Source organism: Prionailurus bengalensis, chromosome A1 (genome assembly GCF_016509475.1).
Source record: "Prionailurus bengalensis isolate Pbe53 chromosome A1, Fcat_Pben_1.1_paternal_pri, whole genome shotgun sequence".
In the NCBI taxonomy this organism is placed as follows: domain Eukaryota; kingdom Metazoa; phylum Chordata; class Mammalia; order Carnivora; family Felidae; genus Prionailurus; species Prionailurus bengalensis.
Window position 1 is genome coordinate 67,985,541 of NC_057343.1, and position 27,125 is coordinate 68,012,665.

The window sequence follows — 27,125 nt, forward strand, 5'->3', positions numbered from 1 at the left end:
ACTTTTCCTTGTAAAAGTTTCTCTGAAAATGAGGGAGGCTCAGAGAATAGAACTAAGACATGGAAAAAGAGTTCCTAGGCCACGTCACCCGAATGCCCAAAGCCAGCTCTACTCCTGGACTCTCTACATGTGAGCCAATATATTCCTGTTTTGATTAATATTTATTAATATTATTAACATCGATTCCTGTTTGATTAGGCCTTGACCTAATTTATAGATTCCCTATTATATTCAATGCCCCAGTGTTCTAGCTAAGCTGGGCTATTTTCTGTTTAATCTCTTTGACTTCATATAACCAGGTACCTTCTCTCTATCTCCAACTTCTGAAGTCTTGTCCATCTTTTAGAGCACATCTTAGCCAAGAAGTATTTCCTGAGGTTCCTCCTAACTAGATAAAGTCTTCTTCTCCTGTGGTTCGCAGGGCACTTGATTTTCAGCTGTCTTATAGCTCGTTTCCTATCCCGTTTTATCAACACTTGTGTATCGATCTCACCCCACATGAAGAGAGGATCTGCTTTACTTAGATGTTTACCATCTGCAGGCCTTCCACATACTAGACTCCTGATGGATCTATCATTATATGTTAAAATATTCACTGGTAATTACCTTTTAATAGAATCCCACATTCCTTTTTTCTTCTCATCTTTATCGGTTAGGAGATCTTCCTTAATTTTGTCTGGCTTTTTTTGCACCTAGATAGCACGGTAAAGAAAAATCTTAGAATTGTGCAGCTTTAAGTATTATGCAACGTGCTTAGAAAGTTAGAAAGTGCAAGGTGACCCCTGTAAATCTAAGACAGTTGCAGTGACGGAGCCAGGGAAGATCTTAGTACATTACAGACACAATCTGGTTTCAATTATCAGTTCAATCTCATTGTTAGCTCTTTTGGTGGTTACCTCCATTCTGTTAAATAATGTGCTTATACTTGTATTTACTGATTTTTCAACTTCAGGCTTTATCTACCAGCATATCTGCAACCACAGGGTTTAGGTATTTTTCATTCTTTGGGACGACAGACAAGCAGCTCCCTTCTATTGGTCTGCCTCTCTATGTCTGGAAGTTTTGGGAGTAGTATCATTACCATTAGTTCTTCTACTGAGTATCTTTGTAGCTTCAAATAATACTTAAATGTCTATTTTTTGTTCCAACAATTTCAGGTTTCTCTCGCATGTAAGATAAGAATACTAATGGTATTTGTACCTTTTCCCTCCGCCTCCCACCTTACATTAGCTGAACTTTTACTTTAGCATCGTATAAGGATAGGTACTACCTACATTTACTCTGGTAAACGTAATTATATCTACTGCATTTTGCTACGCTTATTTTACAACTTGAAGATCAGCAAATAGTGCTTATTGTGAAGATGTAATTATTATTCACTGCAGAGTCTGCAAGGCCACTGAAGCTGTATTTCCTCAGTGCAGTTATAGTAACCTGACCCTCGTGCCACTCATGGGAGACTGGATATTTCAAATGGATTCTGTTTTCTTACATCCCACCAACACATAAACATTTTTTCTTGGAATTTTATTGCATTTATTTTTCCTTGTAGTGAGATATGTTTCTTCCTTACCACATACCTAATATTTCCTAGTTTATTATTCATGTTCATTGCCTGGAATTCCTGTCTTCTTGGAAATGTTTTTCCCAGAGCTCAGTAATTAACTGCCTATTTCTTTCAAGGATTTCTTTGCATTGTTTTTCAGATTAATTTCACCATTTCTGGACGTACCTATCTTCCTCCTTCTTGGTCTTCATCTTCATTGGACTGGCAAACATCTTCAAGGGGTGTGAAAAATTTTTCTAAACCTTCACTCTTCAGAAAATAACTTTGTCTTTAAGAATTTGGTTAAAGAATCCTAGCTTCAAAATAATTTTCCTCAAAATACTAAAGGCTTTGTTTTGCTGATAACATTCATTTTGAAAATGAAAAGTCTGACGCTAGGGTTAGTGTCATTCTATGACTCTGACCTGCCTTTTCTCTCTGATAGTTATTAGGGTCTCATGTGGGCTATCTTTCACTCATGGTAATTTATGGACCCTTATGAACATTATTCCCTCTCCTTCTCTGTGAAATACCCTCCCTCTTTTTTTTTTTTTTTAAAGATTTTTAAGGAATCTCTACATCCAACATGGAGCTTGAAACTTACAACCCCTAGATCAGGAGTTGTGTGCTCAACGGAGCAAGTGAGCCAGTGGATTGTCCCCCTCCTCCATTGTCTATTCTTTCTCTATGGAATTCCTATTCATGGGCTGTGGAATTCATGGGCTGATCCTTAACATTGTTTATCTTTTCTGCTCTCCCTTTTCTGTCTTTTGATATAATTCTGAGATGGATGGTGAGGAGATAAAACGGTGTTATTAAAAAAACAACAGAAGGACCGAGGTGGGTGGTCTGATTCAGGTAGGGCATGATTATTACCTCAAAGATTTGATGGCTATGGTGAAAGAGTTCAACCTGCTCTGTACTATAGACCAAGAAGTCAAATTAGAACCGATAGGCAGAGTGCAAAAATTCAGCTCAAGAAAACCTAAGCGGCTGTTCAATGGTCAAAATAGCTCAAAGATGGAACTGTCCTCTCGTCCCCCAGCCTGGTAGAAATGGTCTTTCTTTCTTGTTTGCAGGGCTAGGATAAAACTTCCTGGAATGCTGGTCCTATAGGGCTTGGTTGAGTTAGTATCTTAAGTAGCTGGTCTGGGTTTTGTGGGGTTTTTCTTCTGAAATGACCAGAAAGAAATGTATTAAAGAAAAGACTGTGTTACTATTGAGAAAGAAAATCAAGGTCAATACAGGAGGAAGAGAATCAAAGATGAATGTGAGCAACATGTATAACTGATCACAGGATAAAAAGCAGAGGTGATAAGGAATAGGTTATGATATGGGATGCAAGGTAAAATTTGGTGATACAGTAGTTTAGAATCTAGGCAATATGTAAAGTGTGAAGTTTGGTAGCCTGCTGTTATTGGATCTTAGAAGTTACAACCACATTGTATTTTCTAGTTATCTTTGGAAATTAATTTCTGCTCTACTGCACTGTAGATGGAGGATACACCCTGTACAATTTCATTCTTCTGAAATTTGTTGAGACTTGCTTTTCAACTAAATGCAAAGTTAATTTTTATAACATTTTATGTGTATTTGAAAGATTATTCACTTGGTGTTACTGGGTGTTGTGTTCTATATGTGTTTAGGTCAAAATTTATAATCTGTTAAAATCTCTATCTCTTGATATTTTGGTCAGTTTATTGTATCAGGTACTGAGAGATGGGCATTAAAAATAATCCCAGCATGATAGAGAACTATAAATTTCTCTAATTCTATTCCTGCCTTATATATGTAAAATGATTTTATCTTAGTAAGGTTATTTGTCTTGTTGCCCTATATCTCTGGTATTAGTAGAGCTATGCCAATTTTCTTTAGCTTAGTATTGGCCTAGAATACTTTTGCCACTCTTGTATTTTATTTTCATCTTCATCTTAAAGTTGTATTCTTAGGTATGAGGTGTACTTTCCACAAATGACATGTAGTTGTAATTTTAAAAAATCCAATATCACAACCTTTGTCTTTTAATTAAAACATTTAGTCTATTTACATTTAATGTAATTGGGTTAAATTCTAACTTATTATTTTGTGCCTCCTCCATATCCCATATATTCTGCTTTATTTATTCTCCTCTTAGTCTGTTTATATTATTTCATTCCATTTTTCCTTTTTATTATGACATTATGCCTTGTTTCTATTCTTTTAGTGGTTATCTTAGAAATTAAACTCATATTTGCCTGAAAGTCTAAAAGTAATCATTACCCTTGCTCTGATCAGTATAAGAATTTTACATGTTATTGAAAACAACCCTATTTATCTTATGGCTTAAATGCGATTGTTATTTTTAAATTCTGTATATTTAAAAAAATCCTTCTAAGACATTACTTTTGTTTTATATATTCACTGTTCATAGAATTATCCACATAATTTACCATTTTCTTCTCTCTTTAATCTTTTAAAACTCAAATGTCCCACTAGAGGTATTTTTTTTTTCTGCCTGAAGCACCTCTTTTAGAACTTTCTTTAGTGTGAGAGTGCCAGTGGCAAATTCAGTTTTTTCCATTTGTCCGAAAATACCTTGTTTTATGTTTCCTCTTGAAAGATATATTTTTAAGGTAAATTATTCTAGCTTGGCATTCTTTTTTTCACTGAGTGCTTTTAAATATCATTCCAGTATCTTTTGGCTTTCATTTTTACTGCTGAAAAATCAACGGTCAGACTATCTATAGCTCTTTGAAGGTAATTTTTCTTTTTTCCTCTGGTTTCTCTCAAGATTTCTCTTTGTTTTCTGCAGTTTTATCATAGGTGTGAATTGTCTTGCTTGGTAATCACTGGACTTTCTGAATATGCAAATTGGTAACAGCCATCAGTTCATGAAAATTCTCAGCCATTAATGCTTCAAATATACTTTTTTCCTTTTTTAATGTGAGTATAGTTGACACACAATGTTACACTTACCTTATTCTTTCATCATTGTCTGGAACTCCATTTAAAATGATGTTAATTATTCAATACTCATAAAGCACTTTACAAACCGAACTATCTTATCCTTATAACAAACACGTAAGGTATTATTACCCCCAATTTATAGATGAGGAAAATGAAACAAAGAGGCTAAGCTATCTGTCCAAGGTCACACAGCTAGTGAATGGCAGAGCCAGGTTCACCGCAATCCTGGTCTCTCAAATTTCTCACTCTATGTCTTTTATGCTCTCTGCTGTACTATACTCTTTTTAATGTCTCTGTTACATTTGGAATATTTTCTGGCCTTTCAGCTCACTAATTCTCTCTTTAGACATGTAAAAGTTATCCACCGAATTCTTAATTTTGGTTATTGTATCACTCAGTTTTAAAAGTTCTACTTAAAAAAAAATCAGATATACACTTTTTAATAGTTTTTTGGTCCCTGCAACTGTTTTCAAGTTTGTCTTTCATTTCTTTAAACTCTGTAAGCACAGTTGTTTCAGAGTCTGTGTCAATAATTCTAATACAGGAAGTGTTTATGTGCATGCTTTCTGTTGTTTGTTTCTGTTGGTTTTCTCTATGTACTTGGAGATAGTAATCTTATTCTAGGGATATATACGTGTTTCTTCCAAATGTCTGTACAACCTCATTAATCTGGAACTAGTTTAGTGCAAATCCAAGGCTCAGGGTTCCCTGGACCACTTGCATGATACAAATTTGGGTTAAAAGACTGTGTGGAATAATTTACTAGGGTTCATCCTTACCCTGAAGCTATAGCCAGCTTATTGTAGAGAGGGTCTTCTAACAGATTACCCACTTTATATGGGTCCAGGATTTTACTTTCTGTCCCCATCACCCTGCAAATTAAATCAAAATGATAGTTCAGGTGTACCAGGATGGACAACTGTTCTCAGGACAAGAGAAGCTTCTGTGCTTACTTCACTAGGCTCTTATTTTCCCTATAATTTTGGTTTTGTATTTCCTTGTTTTTCTTATTATTTTGGTACTGTCAGCTCCTCATTGCTTTTAAGATGTTTCAAACGCACTTATCCTACATCTTTACTAGTTTTAAGTAGGTAAATTGGTCCAAAGAAATAAATTTGCCATCATTAAAAACTATTTTTCTATCTTTCCTTTTTTTTTTTTTTTTTTTGTAAATGAAAGAAACATCACTTTTTCTTTCAGGGCTAACTTTTCAATCTGTGCTCTTGATCTCAACTCTAGAGCCTAATTTGTAACACTATCTGGCTATGGGTACAACAGATATGACAGACCCATCCTAACTTAGAAAAAGTCTTTCCTTTTCTTCTACCTTCAAGCTCTCTTTCTTTCATGAACTTAACTCTCTTCTTCCTTTCATGCCACAGTTCCAGTATGACATTTTAGGTAGTAAAATTATAAAATTAGTTTGAAAATAATCAATTAAGGACAAAAAAGAGAATTCTTAGTCTAAGAACAAAACTCATGAAGAGCTTCTGCCCCACACACTTGCACTTCCAGTATTTTGCTCTTGAAGCTGTTTATCACAACAATGACATCTCCCAGGTCTGGTTGAGAGTCAGTTCCTTCATGCCTAAAAGCAGAAAAACCTGTAAATGTCTATCATCAACTCAAGAAGAGACATGTAATTATGATGGTATAAATAACAGAATAAATTCATTTTGCAATAAACACAAGTATAATATCACTGTGTATATGTATATTTGCTGTTTCTATAGTCAATTAAGATATGCTATAATATACAATTTTCAAAATTATCCAATTTTAACTTGATACAAATTAAAACTGTACAAAAGTAACTCACTAAATTCCATATTGCCTAATCACTGAGCAAGCTCAAATTATCGCTGATCTTTGCCGTAGTATACCAAGACTACCGCTAAAGTCAAATCTTTCAGGTGTTTTTGGTATATTGCAATGATAATTAAAATATGAGACTTTAAAATAAGTTGTTATATATCATAATTGAAGGAATTCTACACCAACAACTTTTCAATATCCACCAGCTATTTTCAAATAGCAAAATTTGAAGTATTAAACCCATAAAACTGACGATGTCTATTATGCTCATCTGCATGACCTGAATGTGTTTTATATTATAATGTATTTCATTGTCCAATTTTTGAAATTGCATGAACAAATCAAGTACGATAGCTCTGACCAGTAATTTTTTTGGTATCATTCTATGTACAGAAAAATGCTGTTAAAAACATTTACAATAAAGCAACAAAGCTGAATTTCGTCAATGAGGGAAGGCAACCAGATGTCAAATTAGTAGACACTTTGAGTTTAGTCAGATTTCGAACACACACCTGAACATTTTCCTGAAATGGAAATCTGAATGGTTACAGGAGTATGTTGACACATGCCTCTGACTCCCTTTTTCTCCCAATTCCCCAGCTGAGGTGGCTAAACCCAAGTAGAAGGCACAGCCATCCCCAACAGTTACCACCAGGAAAAAGAAAGGGTTCCAATTTTTGTGCTAGTAATGTCAAATTTCTTAGAATTTTCAAGAGTTTCCAGTCATAAATGTTGCTCATGGACACCAGCAACTTGAGCCACTGAATCCACTGTCCATCAAGAGCAGGTAGAGCCAGGTCGCACACACTGCAGCTAGACCCACACAAGATCTAAAGCAAACTCCCTCCATCCAACCAGACAGTAGAGGTAGTAGCGAGGAAGACTCTTACCCTATTTCAGGTATTATCGCAAGCACTTTAGAGATGTTAACTCATTTGATCCATACACTCATCCTTTGAGGAGGGTACAACGATTATCCTAGACCCAAAAAGCCCAGGTGGTTGGGATGTTCACCACTGCACTATTCGATCTTTAAGTAATGCTAGGCAACTAAAAGTCACTGGATACATAAGGACAGTCAGCAGCTTCAATGAAAGGAACAAGCTAAACAAGCAGTCAGAGGACATGGACTTCACTGGGAAAGAATTAATGCAGGGAGAAAGGGGAGCATTCAAATAATTTACATTCTCAATGAGATTTGGAAGAACACAGTATCTCAGTAAAAGCCATTTGCTGCAAAATGAAAGGATTCACTACATGTCAAGAAGCATAACTTTTTTTTTTAAAAAAATGGACACATATTTATTTTCCTGGGAATCCTAAATATAAATATATTTTAAATTTTTGTACAGGAAAAATCAATCACCCTCTCACTTCTTACCCAAGACATTATTAAAACCTTATTTACACAAAAATTTTAAAGTGGTTTATAGAACTCACCCAACTATTTGATAAATATCTTCAGATTTTCCTTGGCGTAATTTCAGTATCCAAGCACCTGGATTTGCTTTTAATTGAAAATATCCCTTTTAGGATGAGAAAAATATGATCACAGTTATAGGACTAAAAGCCTCCAATTGTTCAAAAAAGATTATACATGAATCATTCAGGAAAGTGTTTACTAAACTGGAGTGGATGAATTCTATAAATGAATTACAAAAAGGAGATTTTGCAATAGCCTGAATAATACATCCTGAAAGCATGATTCCCTTCAGTTTTGTTTTACTTAATTACCTTATTTAAGGATCAATTTTGTTTTCTGGGAGCTTCAGCAATAGCAGGATAAAATCTATTTCATCTTGTTATCAGGAAAACTTCGAGGATTTCCCCCAAACATGTAATTACATACAATCGATTAAGTACTGATAATACTTACGAGATTGGCCATCACTATGGTATCGACCACAACAGGTTTGCTTTTTGTGCCTAGTGTGAACTGCAGACCCCGAGGAGGCTGTTCTGTCATTGTATCGAAGCAGTGTCCTTCAAGTAGTAGATATTCCAGCTCATATTCTGCGGTGACAGTTCTCTCAATCTATGGGGGAAAACAGGTCATTATTTCTGGTGTTAGTAATTCTCATAAATTTTGTAATAAATAAACGTAATTAATATCAGTCAATGTATTGTGGGGGCAACTTCAAGTCTTTCATACTAGTGACTTGATGGTTGAGTCAATTTCTTCAAGACCAAAACTCATGATGAGTTTTTTTCTCCTTTCCCATGACATCAGCTCTACTCCAACCTCATGATATATGCACCAATATCACGGGCAGGAAAGATGTCATCAAGTTGGAGTATTTGAAGATCTCTTCAAGACAGAGTGAGATGGGAAACTCCTCAAGGAATCTGCTCCATTGGCTGTTACCCTTGAGCTCCTCCAGATCTGGCAAGGAAGCCAACTTATCACCTTTCTTGTAATATAAAAAGTTAATATTTCATTGTTTTGCACTCAAAATATGCTCATCAAAAAATTGAGCAAATATAAAAATGTTGAAAAGAGAAAAAAACAGAAATTACCTACAGATTAAACATTCATTACAAATAACACATTTCTTTTTCTTTTCTGTAATTTTTTTTCTAAGAAAATGTAACCAGCTGTTTCATTAAATAGTTTTCTATGAACACGTCCCTGTCTCTACAAATCTCTTTTTAAAGAGCTAAGACTTTTGGGGCACCTGGGTGGCGCAGTTGGTTAAGCATCCGACTTCGGCTCAGGTCATGATCTCACGGTTTGTGAGTTCGGGCCCTGTGTCGGGCTCTGTGCTGACAGCTCAGAGCCTGGAGCCTGCTTCGGATTCTGTGTCTCCCTCTCTCTCTGCCCCTCCCCTGCTCATGCTCTGTCTCTGTCTCAAAAATAAATAAAATATTGAAAAAAAAAAAGATCTAAGACTTTTTCCAGATGTCCCTCTATTGCAAATGTATTTTAGGGATAACACTTTTTCTCTACTTGATATGAAAAACATAAGCAAACATGAGGCTGAATCAAATGGTAAGTGACTTTTACATAGTTTGGTAATTTTGTTGAGCAGATGAAACAGTGATGCTCACTATACGGTACCATTTTATTTCGCTGTGAGTTTTTGACACTATTTTTTGGTGTGTTTAGGATATAAAGTATTTCAAAACATTCTCTGTTGGATAGCTGCTTTTCCTCACAATCACCACAGAAAGAATGATAATACTTGTGTGCAGCATTTCTCTTCAAGTTCAGGTCTTAAGAACAAGAGATAAGTACTTTCTTTGACAACAGTGCTTGTTTCAACGTTAGCTGGGATCTGAATTACTTGAACTTCTACTAGTCTAGCAATGAGCTTCACCTACATCACGCACGTGTGCCCCCAGTCCTGACAGCACCACGTGTGCAAGGAAACATTCACAGGAGACGGTCTCAGGAGGGGAGAAGAGTGAAGTCAAAACAAAATCACAGAACTTTACAGACGAGGAACTGTACCTCACAGTGGTCACGAAGCTGAAATATTTTTCTTTAGTAGGAGTTACATATTAGGGCAAAGTCCAAATACACATCAGTTTGAGACCAGTAATACTTTTATTTTATAATATATTAATGTGAAACTTTCTCTTGTCCCTATAGATTTGGATAACAGACATCAATTCTACGGACTTGCTCAAACTACAACACCAAAAACAGACAATCCATTTTTCAAAGAGTTGTTTCTAGTGAATATTATAAGTTCATTTCAAATAATTTCATTAAGGTAATTTAAGTTAAATTGGTTTCTATTATCAAGGTTTATTTTTAGCAAGGACAGGAGTTTGTGGTCTTTTGTGATGTTTGCATTTCCTTTATGTGCTTACTTATCTGTTCTAAATGTTAGCTTATTGATATGAGACATGAATTTAATACCTTACAAATATAACTTTGGGTGCATATTAATATTTCTAAATATAAGTGTTTATTGTTCTGTGGCTAAATAGTAAGGAAGTTAGCTTCTTCCTTTAAAAAAAGTATAAGTTTAATTATAAAGATTATCATTTGGATTTATTAACAATTATCTATGGTAGTAAAATATGAATTCTTTCACAATTACACTGGCAATGGACATCTAAATTACAGCTGACCCTTCTTGTTACTATGAGCACTGGGTGTTATATGTAAGTGATGAATCACTGAATTTTACTCCTGAAACTAAAATTACATTATATGTTAACTAACTAGAATTTAAGTAAAAATTTGGAAAAAATTAAATTACAGCTGGCCTTTGAACAACATGGGTTTGAACCCCACGGTTCCACTTACATATGGATTCTTTTTTTATAAATACAGTACAGTACTGGAAAAGCATGTCCTCTCCTGTATAATTTTCTTAATCAGGTTTTTCTTCTCCAGCTTACTTGGGTGCTATACGTAAGTGATGAATCACTGAATTCTATTCCTGAAATTATTACACTATATGTTAACAAACCTGGATTTAAATGAAAAAAAATTTACATCCATGTTTTTAAAAACCACTACAATAGTGTTAAAGATAAATATTGAAATAAAATTTCCTATTATAAAAAAAGAATTTTAAAAATTAGTAATTTATGAAAAGTACAATATATACGACATATAAAAAATATGTGTTGATTGCTTATGTGAAGTAAGGCTTCTCGTCAACAGTAGGCTATTAGTAGTTAAGTTTTGGGCAGGAGTCAAAGTTATATGCAGATTTTTGGGTGTGTGTGTGTGTGTGTGTGTGTGTGTGTGTGTGTGTGTGTGTGTGTCGGGGGTGGGGTGGGGGGGGCGGTGTCAGCAGCCCTGCCCCTGTGTTGTTCAAAGGCCAACTGTACTGCTGTTTCGGAGGCAGCTAATACATTGTTCTATGAATTCCTTTTTAACACAGCCACCTCCTACTATCCTTTAGCAATCTTTTATTCCTCACTTTCTCTTTAGGGGTAAACATACACTAGTGTTTCAGGTGTTTTGGTATCTTTCGGATACAGGCTGTGATTTAATATAACTGAGGAGTCTTCGGATGAAGTTCTAATAACAAGCTCTGAGGAGAACCACTTCTAAATTCCAGGGAAGAGGGATTGTCTCACTTTAAGCTTCCCTAGAACCACTTCTGTCACCTTCGATTTTGGCATTAATGATGGTTGTGTCATAAACACATGAACAAAAGTCCTGGTGAGGGAGAGTTTTACGCCATCAAATGTTTTTAGGTGTCTATGAAACGTCCAGGGATTAGACGCGAAGGAGTACTTGCACGAGCCAATGCGTGGGACAAATCTCTATCTGCCTCATTTTTGTCAGCCGTACTTTCCCTTTTATCTGCAACTCCTTCTCTCTACTCCAACAAGTGTCTCTACTTTGTTATTTCAGATTCTTCTAGGATTGTTGCGGGTCATACTGGAAGTATGTACAGAACATAGCGGGAGAGAAGAGACTTACAAGTAGTTAACTTTCATAGCCCCGAGAATTTGTAATTTCCTTCGGTTTATTCATATAATCTATGAAGTCAGAAAAAACGATTTCTCTTTATTTTAGTCTTCTAAAATAAATGTAACTATTGTTCATTTAAATAGCTTCTAGAAGCATCTGGCTGGCTCTTTGTATAATTTTTAATATATATTTTAATATAAATATATATACATTGTATATTTATTAATAGCTTCTAAAAAGACACTGCTGTATCCGCTAGTCACAACAATGTGTAGTTAATCTCCATTAATTGTTTAATAGCTGCTTAACTTTTTACCACAGATTCAATTTAAATCTTTTCTAAGCCGTGTTAATTCTCCCACCTCAAACTCTTTAGCATTTGGGTTGGAACTTACAAATTCATCTTATTGGTATAGATCACTGAACTCTCTTAATGGAGAATCCAGACAATCCTTTAAGAGAGCTGGCTGATCACAGAGAAAACAGGATTGTTTTTACGTTTTGACAAACTCATTTCTGAATTTTCTCTCCTGGATTATGTTATTTTGCTGCTTTTCTATGCTTTCCTGATATTTGAAGGACTGATTATTGGTGATGGCTATGGCAGGGTTTTAGGTCCTTCTCTGGGTGGCTGAGGCTGACAGCAGTGGGTGTGTTCCCCGGAAGTGATGGGAAACCACACAATCTATTCACAACTGGATCCGAAGAAACCTGCCTGGAAGGAAAGTCTTTAGACAAAAGTAACACATGAGAAACAAATATGATGAACAATCTTAACCATTTTATCAGCGGTAAAATGTTCACAGCCTAGGTTAAAGCAGTAGCTACAAGCAGCTGCCACACTCAGAGCTGGAAAACAGGTCAGGGCTACGCAGAACCAAGCCAAGAGGGAAGACACTAAGAAGGAGGGATTTGCTCCCTTCTCTGGATGCCTATTCTCTAGGTAAGCTCTCCTAAAATGCTTCTGTTTTTAGGAGTATTTTGGGGTGCTTCAGTGATATCCAAGAATTCTGCCACTGGTCCAGTAACGTCATTAGCCACGAATCAGTTCTGACTTCTGAATCCAATTTTTTGAAAGACCGAGTGTATTTTAAAATAGTCTCCTCCCCTTTTGTGGGCCCTGGGCGGAATGTAATAGGTGGGGAAGAGAAGGCTGGACATTTCCTGGAGAAGGATCACAGGATGGGGGTGCAGGGGGTGGGGCCAGAGGGTGGGCAGAGTGTAGGGGAGTAGGGAATGTAGGGGGTAGGGAGTGTAGGGGGCAGGTGGGAAGCAGTGCACCCAGCCTGCAGTTTTGAGAGCGCCCTGTTCCCTGCTTTCTACCCTGATCTCGTTCGGGCTGCTTTCTCTGGCCATGCAGTTTCTCTGAGGGGCAAAATAGGTATTCACGGTGTTGTCCTAAGTCATCCAACTCCATATTTCCTACGTCGTTCATCTTAGAGGAGCACCTGTGAAGTAGGGGTCTGAGGCAACAAAGAAGGTAAGAGTACCTAGGAACGTGGAAAACTAGAGAAGGTGAATTTGTAAATTAAGGAAACTCAAAAATCAAAGGAAAGACTGGATCAGGACCTAGAACCATAAGGAAGAAAATTCTGGGAGCAGCCATGGCATGATCAGTCATTGCTTACAATTACAGTGGCTGACAAGAATGTACCCTATTCCTCTTATCTTATACAACTTTACAGGACAACTTACATCCTTGAGGTGAATATTATCAAGGTCACAATTGCTGTGTACTGTTTCAACCAACCAGCCTTCAGGAGTAATCATGTTGAGGGTTAGAAGGGGCGCTTCAGGGATATCCAAGAATTTTGCCACTGGTCCAGTAATGTCATTACCCACTAACATCAGTTCTGGCTCCAGAACAAAACGATAAAAGCTGTCAACAGAACATAAATAAAAATACATACTATGACCAAAACTGAAATTTCTTCTAAAATATTTAAAAACTGAAAATCACTTATGAACATGACCAAAAAGTCTCAAATTAAAAAGACTAAAACACACTGTAACTGCAGAACAGTTGATGCTTATAAATGGTACACAGTCTTTTTACACTGTCATCTATTACAAGATTGTATATATCATATATCCTTGTTAATTATTTCTTAATGAACATGGTTAGAATGCTTTTAGGATATACCGACTTATGTGGGTTCTAGTATTATGAGCTGTATTTGCTCACTGATCCTTCTTCAGATTTGACTATTTGTCAGCCATTTCATTAAATGTTGGCACCACTAATTGTATGAGGAGAAATGATAACCAGAAAGCAAATAAAATTCAAGCTAAAATTCTGATGAAAGTTCAATTAAAAACAAATAGGACTGGGGCACCTGGGTGGCTCAGTCAGTTGAGTATCTGACTCTTGACTTCAGCTCAGGTATGATCCCAGGGTTGTGGGATCAAGCTCTGTGTTGGGAAATGCAAGGTGCAGGGGGAGGTACAAGGTGAATGAGGGGTGAACAGGGGGTATGAGCCATCCCTGAAGAAGCTGAGAAAGAATGCAGAAGAGGAGAAAAAGTCTGGGCTCCAGAGGAGAGGTTACTAAGAGAGAAATTTATTTCTCTTCTTTTTTTTTTTTTTTTAATTTTTTTTCAACGTTTTTTATTTATTTTTGGGACAGAGAGAGACAGAGCATGAACGGGGGAGGGGCAGAGAGAGAGGGAGACACAGAATCGGAAAGAGGCTCCAGGCTCCGAGCCATCAGCCCAGAGCCTGACGCGGGGCTCGAACTCACAGACCGCGAGATCGTGACCTGGCTGAAGTCGGATGCTTAACCGACTGCGCCACCCAGGCGCCCCTATTTCTCTTCTTTTTTAAAAAAAAAATTTTAACGTTTATTTATTTTTGAGACAGAGAGACAGAGCATGAATGGGGGAGGGTCAGAGAGAGGGAGACACAGAATCTGAAACAGGCTCCAGGCTCTGAGCTGTCAGCACAGAGCCCAACGTGGGGCTTGAACTCACGAACCACGAGATCATGACCTGAGCCAAAGTCAGATGCTTAACCGACTGAGCCACCCAGGTGCCCCTTTTTATTTCTCTTCTTAAATTGAGTAAACTCTCAGGACAGAAAGAAAAGGGCTGGCAGGGAGGTCAAAGACATGGAACAAAGGCGCTATGTGACAAAGCAAGTGTGGGTTCCAACAGGAAGGGAGGATTAGCTAAGAGGGGATTCAGCACCCCTTCCCCTACCCCACAGGAAGGCTGGGACACGTGGGAGACACAGCAGGGTGCCCACAACCTGTGCCACGTCTGAGGAGGGACAGTATTCTAAAAGCAAAGGGCTTGGGGACCAATGTGTCATCTAGTTTTCTTGATAGATGCTACCGAGTAAATAATACTCTGTTGAGCCCATAGTTCCAAACCAGTTTCAAAGTCTTTGTGTTGTGCAGCATTATTAACTGCTCAAAGCATCTGTCTGGTACATTAAGGGTCATTTCACCTTAGAGAGGTCAAGTTCTTTCCTTCCTAATGGATTATGCTTCCTTATGTTCATTATTCTTACTCTTTATAGAGATACTATGGAGAGCATCTCTAGTCATGTGAATAAAAATTCTGTACTCATGGAGCTAACTGACCTATCTCCATTAGTGGCTAAAATAAGATGAAAGCTTTTGTTTGGATTTAGAGGGACGTAATAAAATTTGAAATACACAAGATAAATGAGAAGTATGAAAAGTGAATGAGATATGAGGACATGAGTCTCAGGAAAGGAATGAATATACCCTAAATTTTCATCTAAATTCCTTACATTTCCCATTTTATTGCTTTCCAAATACTGTATTAAAAATATTTGCCATGTTTAAAATATCTGCTCAAGGCAATAACCTATGTTTATCAATTACAACAAATACAATTCAATAAGTAAACAAGGGACTAACCGAATGCAACTTTTCTGTCTTGTGTTTGCATGGTACATTGACAAGCCTTTTTTTTTTGCCCTGTGACACCTGAAAGATCTGCATATTCCTATCAGAAAGGGTGGCTCAAAATGATAGTGATCCTGACCCAGAAAGGGGAAGACGGGTAAGTTTTTGTCCCCACTTTAGAGACCATGTTATTTCAACAGTTTTAATGTGAAATATTTGCATCTGTTCTTATGCCAGTACCATACTGTCTTGATGATTACAGCCTTGTAGTAGAGGCTAAGGTCTGGGATTGTGATGCTTCCCGCTTTGGTTTTCTTTTTCAACATAACTTTGGCTATTCAGGGTCTTTTGTGATTCCATACAAATTTTAGGATTGTTTGCTCTAGCTTTGAGAAGAATGACAGGGCAATTTGGATTGGGATTGCACTGAACATGTAGATTGCTTTGGGTAGTAATGACATTTTAACAATATTTGTTCTTCCAATCCATGAGCATTGAATGTTTTTCCATTTGTGTCTTCTTCAATTTCCTTCATAAATTTTCTATAGTTTTCAGCATACAGATCTTTTACATCTTTGGTTAGATTTATTCCTTGGTATTTTACAGTTCTTGGTGCAATTGTAAATGGGATCAATGTCTTGATTTCTTTCTGTTGCTTCATTATTGGTGTATAGAAAGACAACTGATTTGTATACACTGATTTTGTATCCTGCAACTTTGCTGAATTCCTGTATCAGTTCTAGCAACTTTTTGGTGAAGTCTTTCCAATTTTCCATGTAGAGTATCACGTCATCTACAAAAAGTGAAAGTTTGACTTCTTCTTGCCAATTTGGATGCCTTTTATTTCATTTTATTGTCTTATTGCTGAGGCGAGGACTTCCAACACTATGTTAAACAACTGAGAGTGGACATCACTGCTGTGTTCCTGATCTCAGGGGGAAAGCTCTCAGTTTTTCCCCCATTGAGGATGATATTAGCTGTGGGCTTTTCATATATGGCTTCTATGATGTTTAGGTATGTTCCTTCTATCCCGACTTTCTTGAGGGTTTTATGAAGAAAGGATGCTGTATTTTGTCACATACTTTCTCCATCCAAGATAGGACCATACGGTTCTTATTCTTTCTTCTATTAATGTGATGTATCACGCTGATAGATTTTCGAATACTGAACCAGCCCTGCAGCCCAAGAATGAATCCCACTTGATTGTGGTGAATAACTCTTTTGATATACTGTTGAATTTGATTTGCTAGTATCTTGTTGAGAATTTGTGCATCCAATGTTCATCAGGGATATTGACGTGTAATTCTCCTTTTTAGTGGAGTCTCTGGTTTGCAAATCAAGGTAATGATGGCTTCATACAATGAGTCTGAAAGCTTTCCTCCCATTTCTATTTTTGGAACAGCTTGAGAAGGATAGGCATTAACTCTGCTTTAAATGTCTGGTAGAATTCCCCTGGGAAGCCATCTGGCCCAGGACTCTTACTTATTGGGAGATTTTTGATAACTGATTCAATTTCTCCACTGGTTATGGGTCTGTTTAAATTTTCTATTTCTTCCCATTTGAGTTTTAGTAGTGTGTAGGTGTCTAATTTGTCCATTTCTTCCAGGTTGTCCAGTTTGTTGGCATATAATTTGCATAGTATTCTCCGATAATTGTTTGTATTTCTGTGGTGTTGGTTGTGATCTATCCTCTTTTCATTTGTGATTTTATCTATTTGGATCCTCTTTTTGAGAAGTCTGGCTAGGGGTTTATCAATTTTGTCTGTTTTTTTCAAAAAAACAGCTCCTAGATTCATTGATCTGTTCTACTGTTTTGTTTTGTTTTTTGATTCTGTATTGTTTATTTCTGCTCTAATGTTTACTATTTCTATTCTTCTGCTGGCTTTGGGGTTTCTTTGCTGTCCTGCTTCTAGTTTCTCTAGGTATGCTGTTAGTTTTTGTATTTGGGATTTTTCTTGTTTCTTGAGATAGGTCTGGATTACAATGTATCTGCCTTTGCTGCATCCCAAGCGGTTTTGACTGTCGTGTCTTCATTTTCACTTGTTTCCATGTATTTTTTAAATTTCTCCTTTAATTGCCTGGTTGACCCATTCATTCTTTAGTAGGATGTTCTTTAACCTCCATGCATTTGGAGGCTTTCCAATTTTTTTTCTGTGGCTGATTTCAAGTTTCATACTGTTGTGATCAGAAAATATGCATGGTATGATCTCAATTCTTTTATATGTTTGAGGACTGTTTTGTGACCCAGCATGTGATCTGTCTTGGAGAATGTTCCATGTACACTCTAGAAGAATGTATACTCTGCTGCTTTTGGATGAAAAGTTCTGAATCTATCTGTCAAATCCATCTGGTCCAGTGTATCATTCAAGGCCATTGTTTCTTTATTGATTTTTTTGCCTAGATTATCTGTCCATTGTTGTAAGTGGAGTATTAAAGTCCCCTGCAATTATAGTATTCCTATCAATAAGATTGCTTCTGTTTGTGATTAACTGATTTATGTATTTGGGTGCTTCCAAGTTGAGAGCATAAACATTTATAATTTTTAGCTCTTCTTGAAGGATAGAACGCCATGGTACTGGCACAAGCACAGAAACATAGACCAATGGAATGAAGAACCTGAAATTGGACCCACAAGTGTATGGCCAACTAATCTTTGACAAAGCAGGAAAGAGTATCCAATGGAAAAGAGACAGTCTCTTTAGCAAATGGTGCTGGGAGAATGAAACTGGACGACTTTCTGACACCATACACAAAAACAAACTCAAAATAGATGAAAGACCTAAATGTGAGACAGGAAACCACCAAAACCCCAGAGAAGAAAAACAATCTCTTTGACCTCAGCTGCAGCAACTTCTTGTTTGACACGTCTCCAAAGGCAAGGGAAATAAAAGCAAAACTGTACTATTGGGACCTCATCAAGATAAAAAGCTTTTGCACTGCAAAGGAAACAATCAACAAAACTAAAAGGCAACTGATGGAATGGGGGAAGATATTTGCAAATGACATATCAGATAAAGGATTAAACTTCCAAACTCAACACCCAAAAAACAAATTATCCACTGAAGAAATGGGAAGAAAACATGAACAGACACTTTTCCAAAGAAGATATCCAGAGAGCCAACAGACACATGAAAAGATGCTCAACATCACTCATCATCAGGGAAATACAAATTAAAGCCACAGTGAGATACCACCTCACACCAGTAAGAGTGCTTAAAATTAACAACTCAGGAAACAACAGATGCTGGTGAGGATGTGGAGAAACGGGAATCCTCTTGCATTGTTGGTGGGAATGTAAACTAATGAAGCCATTCTGGAAAACAGTGTGGAGGTTCCTTAAAAAATTAAAAACAGAATTACCCTACGACCCAGCAATTGATCCTGCCTGAATCAATATAGGACTGCTGATTCAAAAGGGTACATGTACCCCAATGTTTATAGCAGTGCTTTCAATAATAGCCAAATCATGGAAAGAACCCAAATGTCCATCAACTGATGAATGGATAAAGATGTGTTTTATATATACAATGGAATACTACTTGGCAATAAGAAAGAATGAAATCCTGCCATTTGCAACAATGTGGATGGAACTGGAGGGCATTATGCTAAGTGAAATAAGTCAGTCAGAGAAAGACAGATATCATATGTTTTCACTCATATATGGAACTTGAGAAACTTAATGGAGGACCATGGGAGAAGGAAAGGGAAAAAATAGTTTCAAACAGAGAGGGAGGCAAACCATAAGAGACTCTTGAATGTGGAGAACAAACTGAGGGTTGACAGAGGGGATGGAGAAGAGGGAGAAATGGGTGATGGGAATTGAGGAGGACACTTGTTGGGATGAGCACTGGGTGTTGTATGTAAGCGATGAATCATAGGAATCTACCCCCCAAACCAAGAGCACACCATATATACTGTATGTTAACTAACTTGACAATAAATTATATATAAAAATTTTTAATTGCATATAACAATAAACATTTTCTGTATTATTAAAAGATTATTCTACACTAACTACATCTCAATACTTCTGAATAAGAAATGAGACAATATCATAAAGTTCATTTTGATAATTCAGCTCTGAAGTACTGAAAGTATACAAAACCAAAAATGGTTTAATTCAACTTTATATAGGTATTTCTACATCACACTTTCAAAAATACCCATGGACAAACATAAATCCATGTAAATACTGAAATTATGTCAGATCAATTTTACTGGTTATTATAATTTTGCGCCCATTAAGATTAATAAATTATCTTTGGTCTTCTGATCTTTTTTCAGTTAATCATCTTGTGAAGAAAAAAAAAAAAAACAGAACCAGTAATTATGGTTCTTTCTTTTAGTCTTAGCATCTGAAACTTTTTGAAATGAAATTATGTTCACTCAGACTCACCTCGTTAAAGGGGCTTCTGAAAGCTTACCCCTACAGTTCATGAACAACTTTATCTTCATGTTGATAATCTTGCCAAGTACCTGTTAGAAAAAAATTCCCATATTTTATATTAAATAATCTTAATATCTAACATTTATTAGGCCTTTATGCACCAGGCACTGTGTTCACACCTTTAAAAAATGTTTTATTTATTTTTGAGAGAGAAGGGGTGGCAAGGAGGCAGAAAGAGACAGGAACAGAGGATCTGAAGAAGGCTCTGTGATGACAGCAGTGAACCTGATGCAGGGCTTGAACTCACAACCCAAAAAATCATGACCTGAGCCAAAGTCTGACACTTAACTGACTGAGCTACTCAGGTGCCCTGCATTCACACTTGATATTCATTATCTCATGTGATCCTCACAACAGCCTTTAGAGTCGACCACCTTCGCAGCTGAGCCACAGAGAAATGTAGTAGTAATTCACCCAAGATCACACAATAAATCATGGCCAGGGTCAGATTTGAATCCAGACAGTTGATTTCATTGCTCAAGAGTTACGCGGCCTCCCTTTTGCCTAATGTGACTTTCTTTTATGGTCTCCATATTGCCTTAGTATTGAAGAACAAGTAAAATAATTGCTGGAACTATGACGTGTGAATACAAAGTGCTGTCCTCACAGCAACAATGGCCAGGGTGCCCCAGTCCATTTGGAATTCTGCCCACGTGGTAGAGATGTAGGAAGTTCCTAGCTACATACGGAGGAAATACTGTCTCTTTTCCTGGGGCACATGATGTAGAAGAATTATTAATTTTGGTAATCCCTACCTCTAGAAGGCAAGTCAGTGCAGATTTGAAAGATAATAGTCAACAGAGGACATAGAGAAAGACAGAAGGATGAGAAAAGGCACATAGAACAGGAAAGAACAGGCTTGAGAAGGAATCAGGACAGACTAAGGATTTCAGAGCCCTATTTCCTATTCTATCATTCCTCATATTTGCTACAACAGAGGTCACTGAGGCACTGTTTTTCTCAAGTGTTCAATGAGAAACTATCCATTTCTTCCAATAAATTATGTTTTATAGCATAAATTTTCCTTATGGTAAGAAATAATAAATTATATGAAGTGCTGAGGTGCTCAGAAGGAAACATGTTATTATTTCCAATCACATAAACTGGGATCTAATCCCATATTTTATATTTCCATTTAAATTCCTATTTTATTCCTAAATTCTACCTTTACATAAAAACTTCGGAGGTAAGCAATGTTTTTTTTTTTTCTGAATAATGACTCTGTAGGAATAGGTATTTATACACTAAAATGCATCATATTAGCTCCATGCCTTACAGATACAATGATTGATTACTGTTTTCTTTTAAATTTATTTATTTTGAGAGAGAGAGAGAGAGAGAGAGAGAGAGAGAGAGAGAGAGAGAGAGAGGACAAGGGGGGGGGGCAGGAGGGACAGAATCCCAAGCAGGCTCCATGCTGTCAGCGCAGAGCCTCATGCAGGGCTCACGTCAGTGAGACAAGATTGGTTGGGTATGCCCTTGCTCTCCCCTTCCCGCTCACAGGAACACAGAGTGGGTCAGAGGAGCCTGACTGGCTCAGGCCACGAGACACCAGCCGCTTCAGGAGGAAGACTGAACCACCACACAAAGTCTGGCCAAGTCCTCACACCGTGGGGCCGCCTTAGCCACTCCAGGCTGCTGTGAGATGAGAGAAATAAACTCCAGTCTTGAAGGTTCTGTTACTTTGGCCAAACTTTCTGAATCTAACCTTCACTCACCTGTTTGGCTATTGTTACTTATTATACCATCGGCTTCTCCAGAAGCCATTTCTTCAGAACTCGAGACAGGGTGAAGACAGGAAGATCGTGTGTTAGTTAGCTCAGAATGCTGCCACAGAATACCACAGACTGGGTGGTTTAAACAACAGAAATTTACTAATTTTCAATCAAGAGGCTGGCTGATTCCGTTTCTGGTGAAAGCCCTCTTCCTGCCTTGGAGGCAGCCACCATGTTGCCACGTGCTCACATGACGTGCTCTTTGTGTGTGTGTGAGGCGAGAAAGAGAGCTCTCTCTCTTCCTCTTCTGTAAGGATATAAATCCTATTGGATTAGGGCCCAAACTGTAAAATCTCATTTAACCTTAATTACCCCCTAAAGGCCCCATTTCCAAACACAGTCACAGGAAGGGTAGGGCTTCACCATATAAACTTCAGGGGAGGTGGAGACAACAATTAAGTCCACAGCAACACCGAACCTTGGGCCTGCCATACACCTCGTGCACAGCCTTACACCACTCCATTTTCTACATTGAAATATGATTAAAAAGTTACACAGAATAAAGAATCAAGAGGACATAAACACTATACTTGAAAACAGACCTGACACATTAATGATAAATTTCAAAACAAAAATATATAATAAAATGACATATATAGAATATAGAATAAAAATATTATCTCACAATCAATAACTGGGCCATCTTCTGTGCCTCTCTTGTCAATGGATCAACAATAGCAATGACATCAAAGAACATACCATTCTCTTGAGGCTTTATCTTTATAATGCTACGAAAATAGAAAATAAGATGAAAGGGGATGAGTTAAATCTCTTTAATTATCTAATAAGCCTTAATCTCAGCTATATACATTCTTATAAATTGTTCTCTTTCTCACTAGATTAAAAAAACCTGGTTATTTCACAGATGAAAATGCAAATTTAAAAGCCTCATGTTTGTGTTCAATAAACTACAAAACTGGAAGGAAACAGAAAATAAGAACTTATGAATGAGTGATTTTTAAAAACTCTTCAAAGAACAATACTATTACAGTGAAAACTCTAACTTTAACCTCCCCCAAATTCTCATGGACCATACAACATAAAAAATAAAACCAGGTTACTTTTGTGTTGGTTGAATATATTTTTTCAGATTTGAGAATAAAATGAACTGTTCAGTAGTTTTTTTGAATTTAGTATTTAAAAAACTCCAATATATCATATAACAGGAAAGTTCAGGAGGTAAAAGCCCAAATTTATCATACTTATTTTTGGCCCCAGGCACCTTCTCCCGAGCTCCTCCTCTCAGTCTTCCTACTTGTTTCTTTCACTGAACTAAGTTCTAAGTTGGAAGATGGACTCATCTTTACAAGGAACACAGAGCACAGAAGAGGCCAGTGAAAGATAATAAATTTTATATTTAACGTAATTCAAAGTTAAAAGTATATACTTGACTAAAAGTACAGAATATTCAATTGAATTACTGTTTTAACACTGTAATAATACAGGAAGTCAGTTTTTTGAGATGTATGAATTATATTTTATGTATTACAAAGGGATGAAGGTTACCAAATCAAAATGTATCCCTGTAAAATTACAGGGATATAGTCTTCTTTGGTGCAGAAAGACTATAAATATCTAGACTTTTTGCAGCGAAGGGATGAATTTCTCAGCAATAAAAGTTAACGTAAAAGTCACTTCAAATATGGGTCCTTTGACAAAGAAATGAAAGATATTTTATTTTATATGAAGTTGACATGATTTAATTTTGTGAAAAATAGGAGTGACAGAATCAGACAACATATCCTGCTACGGAACTATTACTAGAAATAAGGACTACAAATCAGATGTTTTAAAACTGAAGAGACTATCTACAGTGGTTAATTACTTTAGTTATGTTGGTGACAATTTTACCAATTATTGCTATACTTGTAGCGTTACTCAAAACTTGTATTTTCTGTAGGTGCTGTTATGGTGGCTAAAAGCAGGCATCTGTTCATTCAGACTACTGCCGATTGGCTAAAACTGCCAATATGCCCAAACTGCCAAAACTGGTTATTTTCTGTTGTGGAGGCTAAAGCAGGCATCTGTTTACTCAGACGACTGCCGATTCTGTGAGGCTGTCTGTATCCGAATCCAACAGTCCCTCCCCATCATCTATTTCTACATGCATTGATGTAGACTCATGACCATTTTCTGAGCAAAATCCTGAGCCTATTAGTAGGTATTACATTGACTAATCCAAGAATGGAAGCAGCACATCTCTTTTCCCATACAATATTAACAAAAAGATGCTAATTCCACCTACACCACCATTTTAAGGCAATGGATGGGTATTCAATTGCCAAGAAACTAGGGTTACACTTTATGCCATTAGCCAGGAAGAATGATGTCAAGTACACTGACAGTCAATAATTATTAAAAGCTTACGTCAAAGAGAGTCATGAAGATTGGCTTGAGGTAGGTATGTGCAGGCCTTCAAGTCTTAGGGATAAACTAAGCACATTTCAAACAGGCCACTGCAGCAGGAAAATGCTCAGCCAATATCATATCCATTCCATGCAGAGATGTTCTACTGAATTAACTCTGTTATGATGTTATTAGTTTGTATATAAAGACAGGTCAATCCACCCATCTTAAAAGATGTTGAAGACACTATTCGTTCTATAGTATTCCCTCCGCAAAGATTTCTCAGAGAATTTCTCTGTCCTCTCTCTTCTAAAAACAGTTACATTTCGAGGGTTGATGGGGGGTGGGAGATGGGTATTAAGGAGGGCACCTGTTGGAATGAGCACTGGGTGTTGTATGGAAACCAATTTGACAATAAATTTCATATTAAAAATAATAATAATAAAAATAAATAAATACAGTTACATTTCACCTGAACAACTCCTCTGTTTCCATCGTGGACTTCGTGAACCATGTAAACTGGAAAGCTTACAGTGAAACTTGGGGTGTGCTCGTGGCAGGCAGAAAGAACGGCCATCCGCCTTGCAACCTCCTTTCCTTCCTGCCTGCACTGTGAGCTCTAAGCTCCAGTATCAATAGCCTCAGAGGGACTGCTTAACCAGCTCCTACAATTGTGTAAGGTCGAACCCTACAACAATTCTTTTATAAATGAATAACGAGTTCTCATCTACACAACCTCCACATGTGTATGCGCACATGCGTGCACACGCACACATGCACATGTGCGTGCGCACACACACACACACACACACACACACACACACACAAACAGCATTCCAACTGCTCTGATTAAGCCCTGCTTGTACAGTCCAGCATTGCTAATGTGCTTCTCTCTACCTTTCCTAGGCTTCCAACACAAAATCCAACAAAGTCATTCTTCCTTCATTAAATTAATACCTTCACTTAGGTTATCATTAAGTTTTGCTGACCTGGATCCTACTTAAGGTAGGTATTCACATCTCTCCCCAGATTAAGAGGAGTTGATTTTATGGTTTAACTTTCAGGTCTAATCTTCTTTCTCTTATTTCCAAGTGTCATTATTTGTGTAACAAATACACATAATAGCTGCAATGCATTAAATATTTATTATATTCATGGCAGTAGGCCTGAGTCTCATAAAACCCTGGAAGGGTAGGACTCGACACCCGCATTTTATAGATTAAGAAACTGAAGCTATGAGAAGTCACAGGGCCATGATAGACTGGGATTCAAAAACTGGGTTTTTTGGACAAGAAAGCTCATGCTATTCTACACAACCAATGTTGACCCAGATGAATTTATCAGCATGGGTAAGCACATAGAAAACAAAAGTAAAATGCCTAAAGTATATACATGAACTCAGAAAATGGCAAATTATCTTATCTGCATGTTATAGAAGGCAGGCATTAGGTATTACTGTATAAACAGAGATGCACATGAATATGTACATACTGCATATCCATTTATACATTTTTATAAATAACAGAAAAAATTGGAGAATTGCAAACCAGTATCAGAAAGTCACATCATACCTTCTGTCTATATAAAATAAGGCAGTAGGCTTAAAAGCAACAGATGCATTGAGAGATTTGAAAGTTAGAGAAATTGAAAGTTAGAGAAAGGGAGCTGAAACTAACCAACAATAAACTATAAAAATCAATTGTTTCAGACATTTAACACGGGAGTGAATAAGTTCCAAACAAATCAAAATTCCTAAGTACAATATAGCTTAACAGAGCAGTCTAGTGACTAATGTTTACAGTGATGGTTTTGAGTAATTTGTATTAAATTATTTCAGCACATGGCATTTAGAAGTCAAAGAAGTTTGTAAAAAGAATTCCCGTAGAAAAGAGGGGCACCTGGGTGGCTCAGTCGGTTGAGCATTTGATTCTTGATTTAGGCTCAGATCATGATCCCGGGGTAGTGGGAATGAGCCCCATGTCAGGCTCCATGCTCACTGTGGAGTCTGCTTAAGATTCTTTCTCTCTCTCCCTCTGTCCCTCTCCCCAGCTCTTGTGCTATCTAAAATAATAATAAACACTTAAAAGTATTGAATCTTAGTTATCTGAAAAAAAATAAAATAAAAAAATAAAACTTCCTTCCCAACAGTGCTCCCTTCTTTAGAAAGTTATTTTCCCTGAGTATACAACTGCACATGTGTAAAGACCTCTTGAGAGTCAGACTTCCTGGAGCTACAGCACGTATTACCATCTAGTAGTACACATGAGCAATGTAAGATTGCATCTACCATAAAATCAGAAAACTTACAAGGTACTCTCAGCCATAATGAGTCTATGTTAAGGTATTTATCTCAGTTTAGTTTTATAGGAGCACTGATTAGAAAAAGATCACACAATGAAGCATGTCTATAGGTTAATTATATAATGTCTATTTTTTCCTCCAATTCTATGCGGTCCCTAATTAAAAACAACAGAAAAGGTTCCCTTTGGGGGAAACAGATAATTGTATGTAAGTAGACAGAGCTTGATGAATTTCATTTCAAATATCTTAGAGCTGCAATTTCTTTTCCTAATCTTGTCGAATACATTTCTTCTCTAAAAATTTTTAATTTGCTCTAAATTTTGCTATAAGTGGAAACCATAACTGAGTAAAGGATACAGTGACAGAAAATATATATTCTTACCTGTGATTCTCTCTAAGAAATGTGATATCATACCGAGATTCACGTTTAGGCAAAGAGGAAATAAGGGCATCAGCTTTCATAACAAGGTCACTCATGCTAGGTAAACAAGATAAACAACAGATGAGTTTTTCTGAGGAGAAAGGTCCATATTTCATGTCACAATTAATGCCCTGAGAAATGGAAATTTAATGTAAAATATCTCCAATAGACAAGCTTTATATAAATGAATTTTCTTCCAAATTTGTAAGTAGAATTTGTCAGTTTTTTTAAAAACTTATTTTGAGAGAGAGCAAGCATGGGGGCGGGGAGAG

General features: G+C 36.9%; 1 protein-coding gene across 2 annotated transcripts in view; it reads right to left on the reverse strand.

The window, feature by feature from the left end:
- UGGT2 (UDP-glucose glycoprotein glucosyltransferase 2) overlaps window positions 1-27,125 on the reverse strand; it is a 190,019-nt gene that overhangs the window by 23,674 nt on the left and 139,220 nt on the right. For both annotated transcript variants that reach the window (XM_043581775.1, XM_043581784.1), the window contains exons 24-31: window positions 26,815-26,910; window positions 22,411-22,513; window positions 19,960-20,039; window positions 13,386-13,569; window positions 8,184-8,342; window positions 7,748-7,833; window positions 5,996-6,080; window positions 607-692 (exon numbers count right to left, since the gene is read on the reverse strand). In XM_043581775.1, the coding sequence (XP_043437710.1) occupies window positions 607-692; window positions 5,996-6,080; window positions 7,748-7,833; window positions 8,184-8,342; window positions 13,386-13,569; window positions 19,960-20,039; window positions 22,411-22,513; window positions 26,815-26,910 (879 nt within the window). The remainder of the gene's footprint in view (window positions 1-606; window positions 693-5,995; window positions 6,081-7,747; window positions 7,834-8,183; window positions 8,343-13,385; window positions 13,570-19,959; window positions 20,040-22,410; window positions 22,514-26,814; window positions 26,911-27,125) is intronic.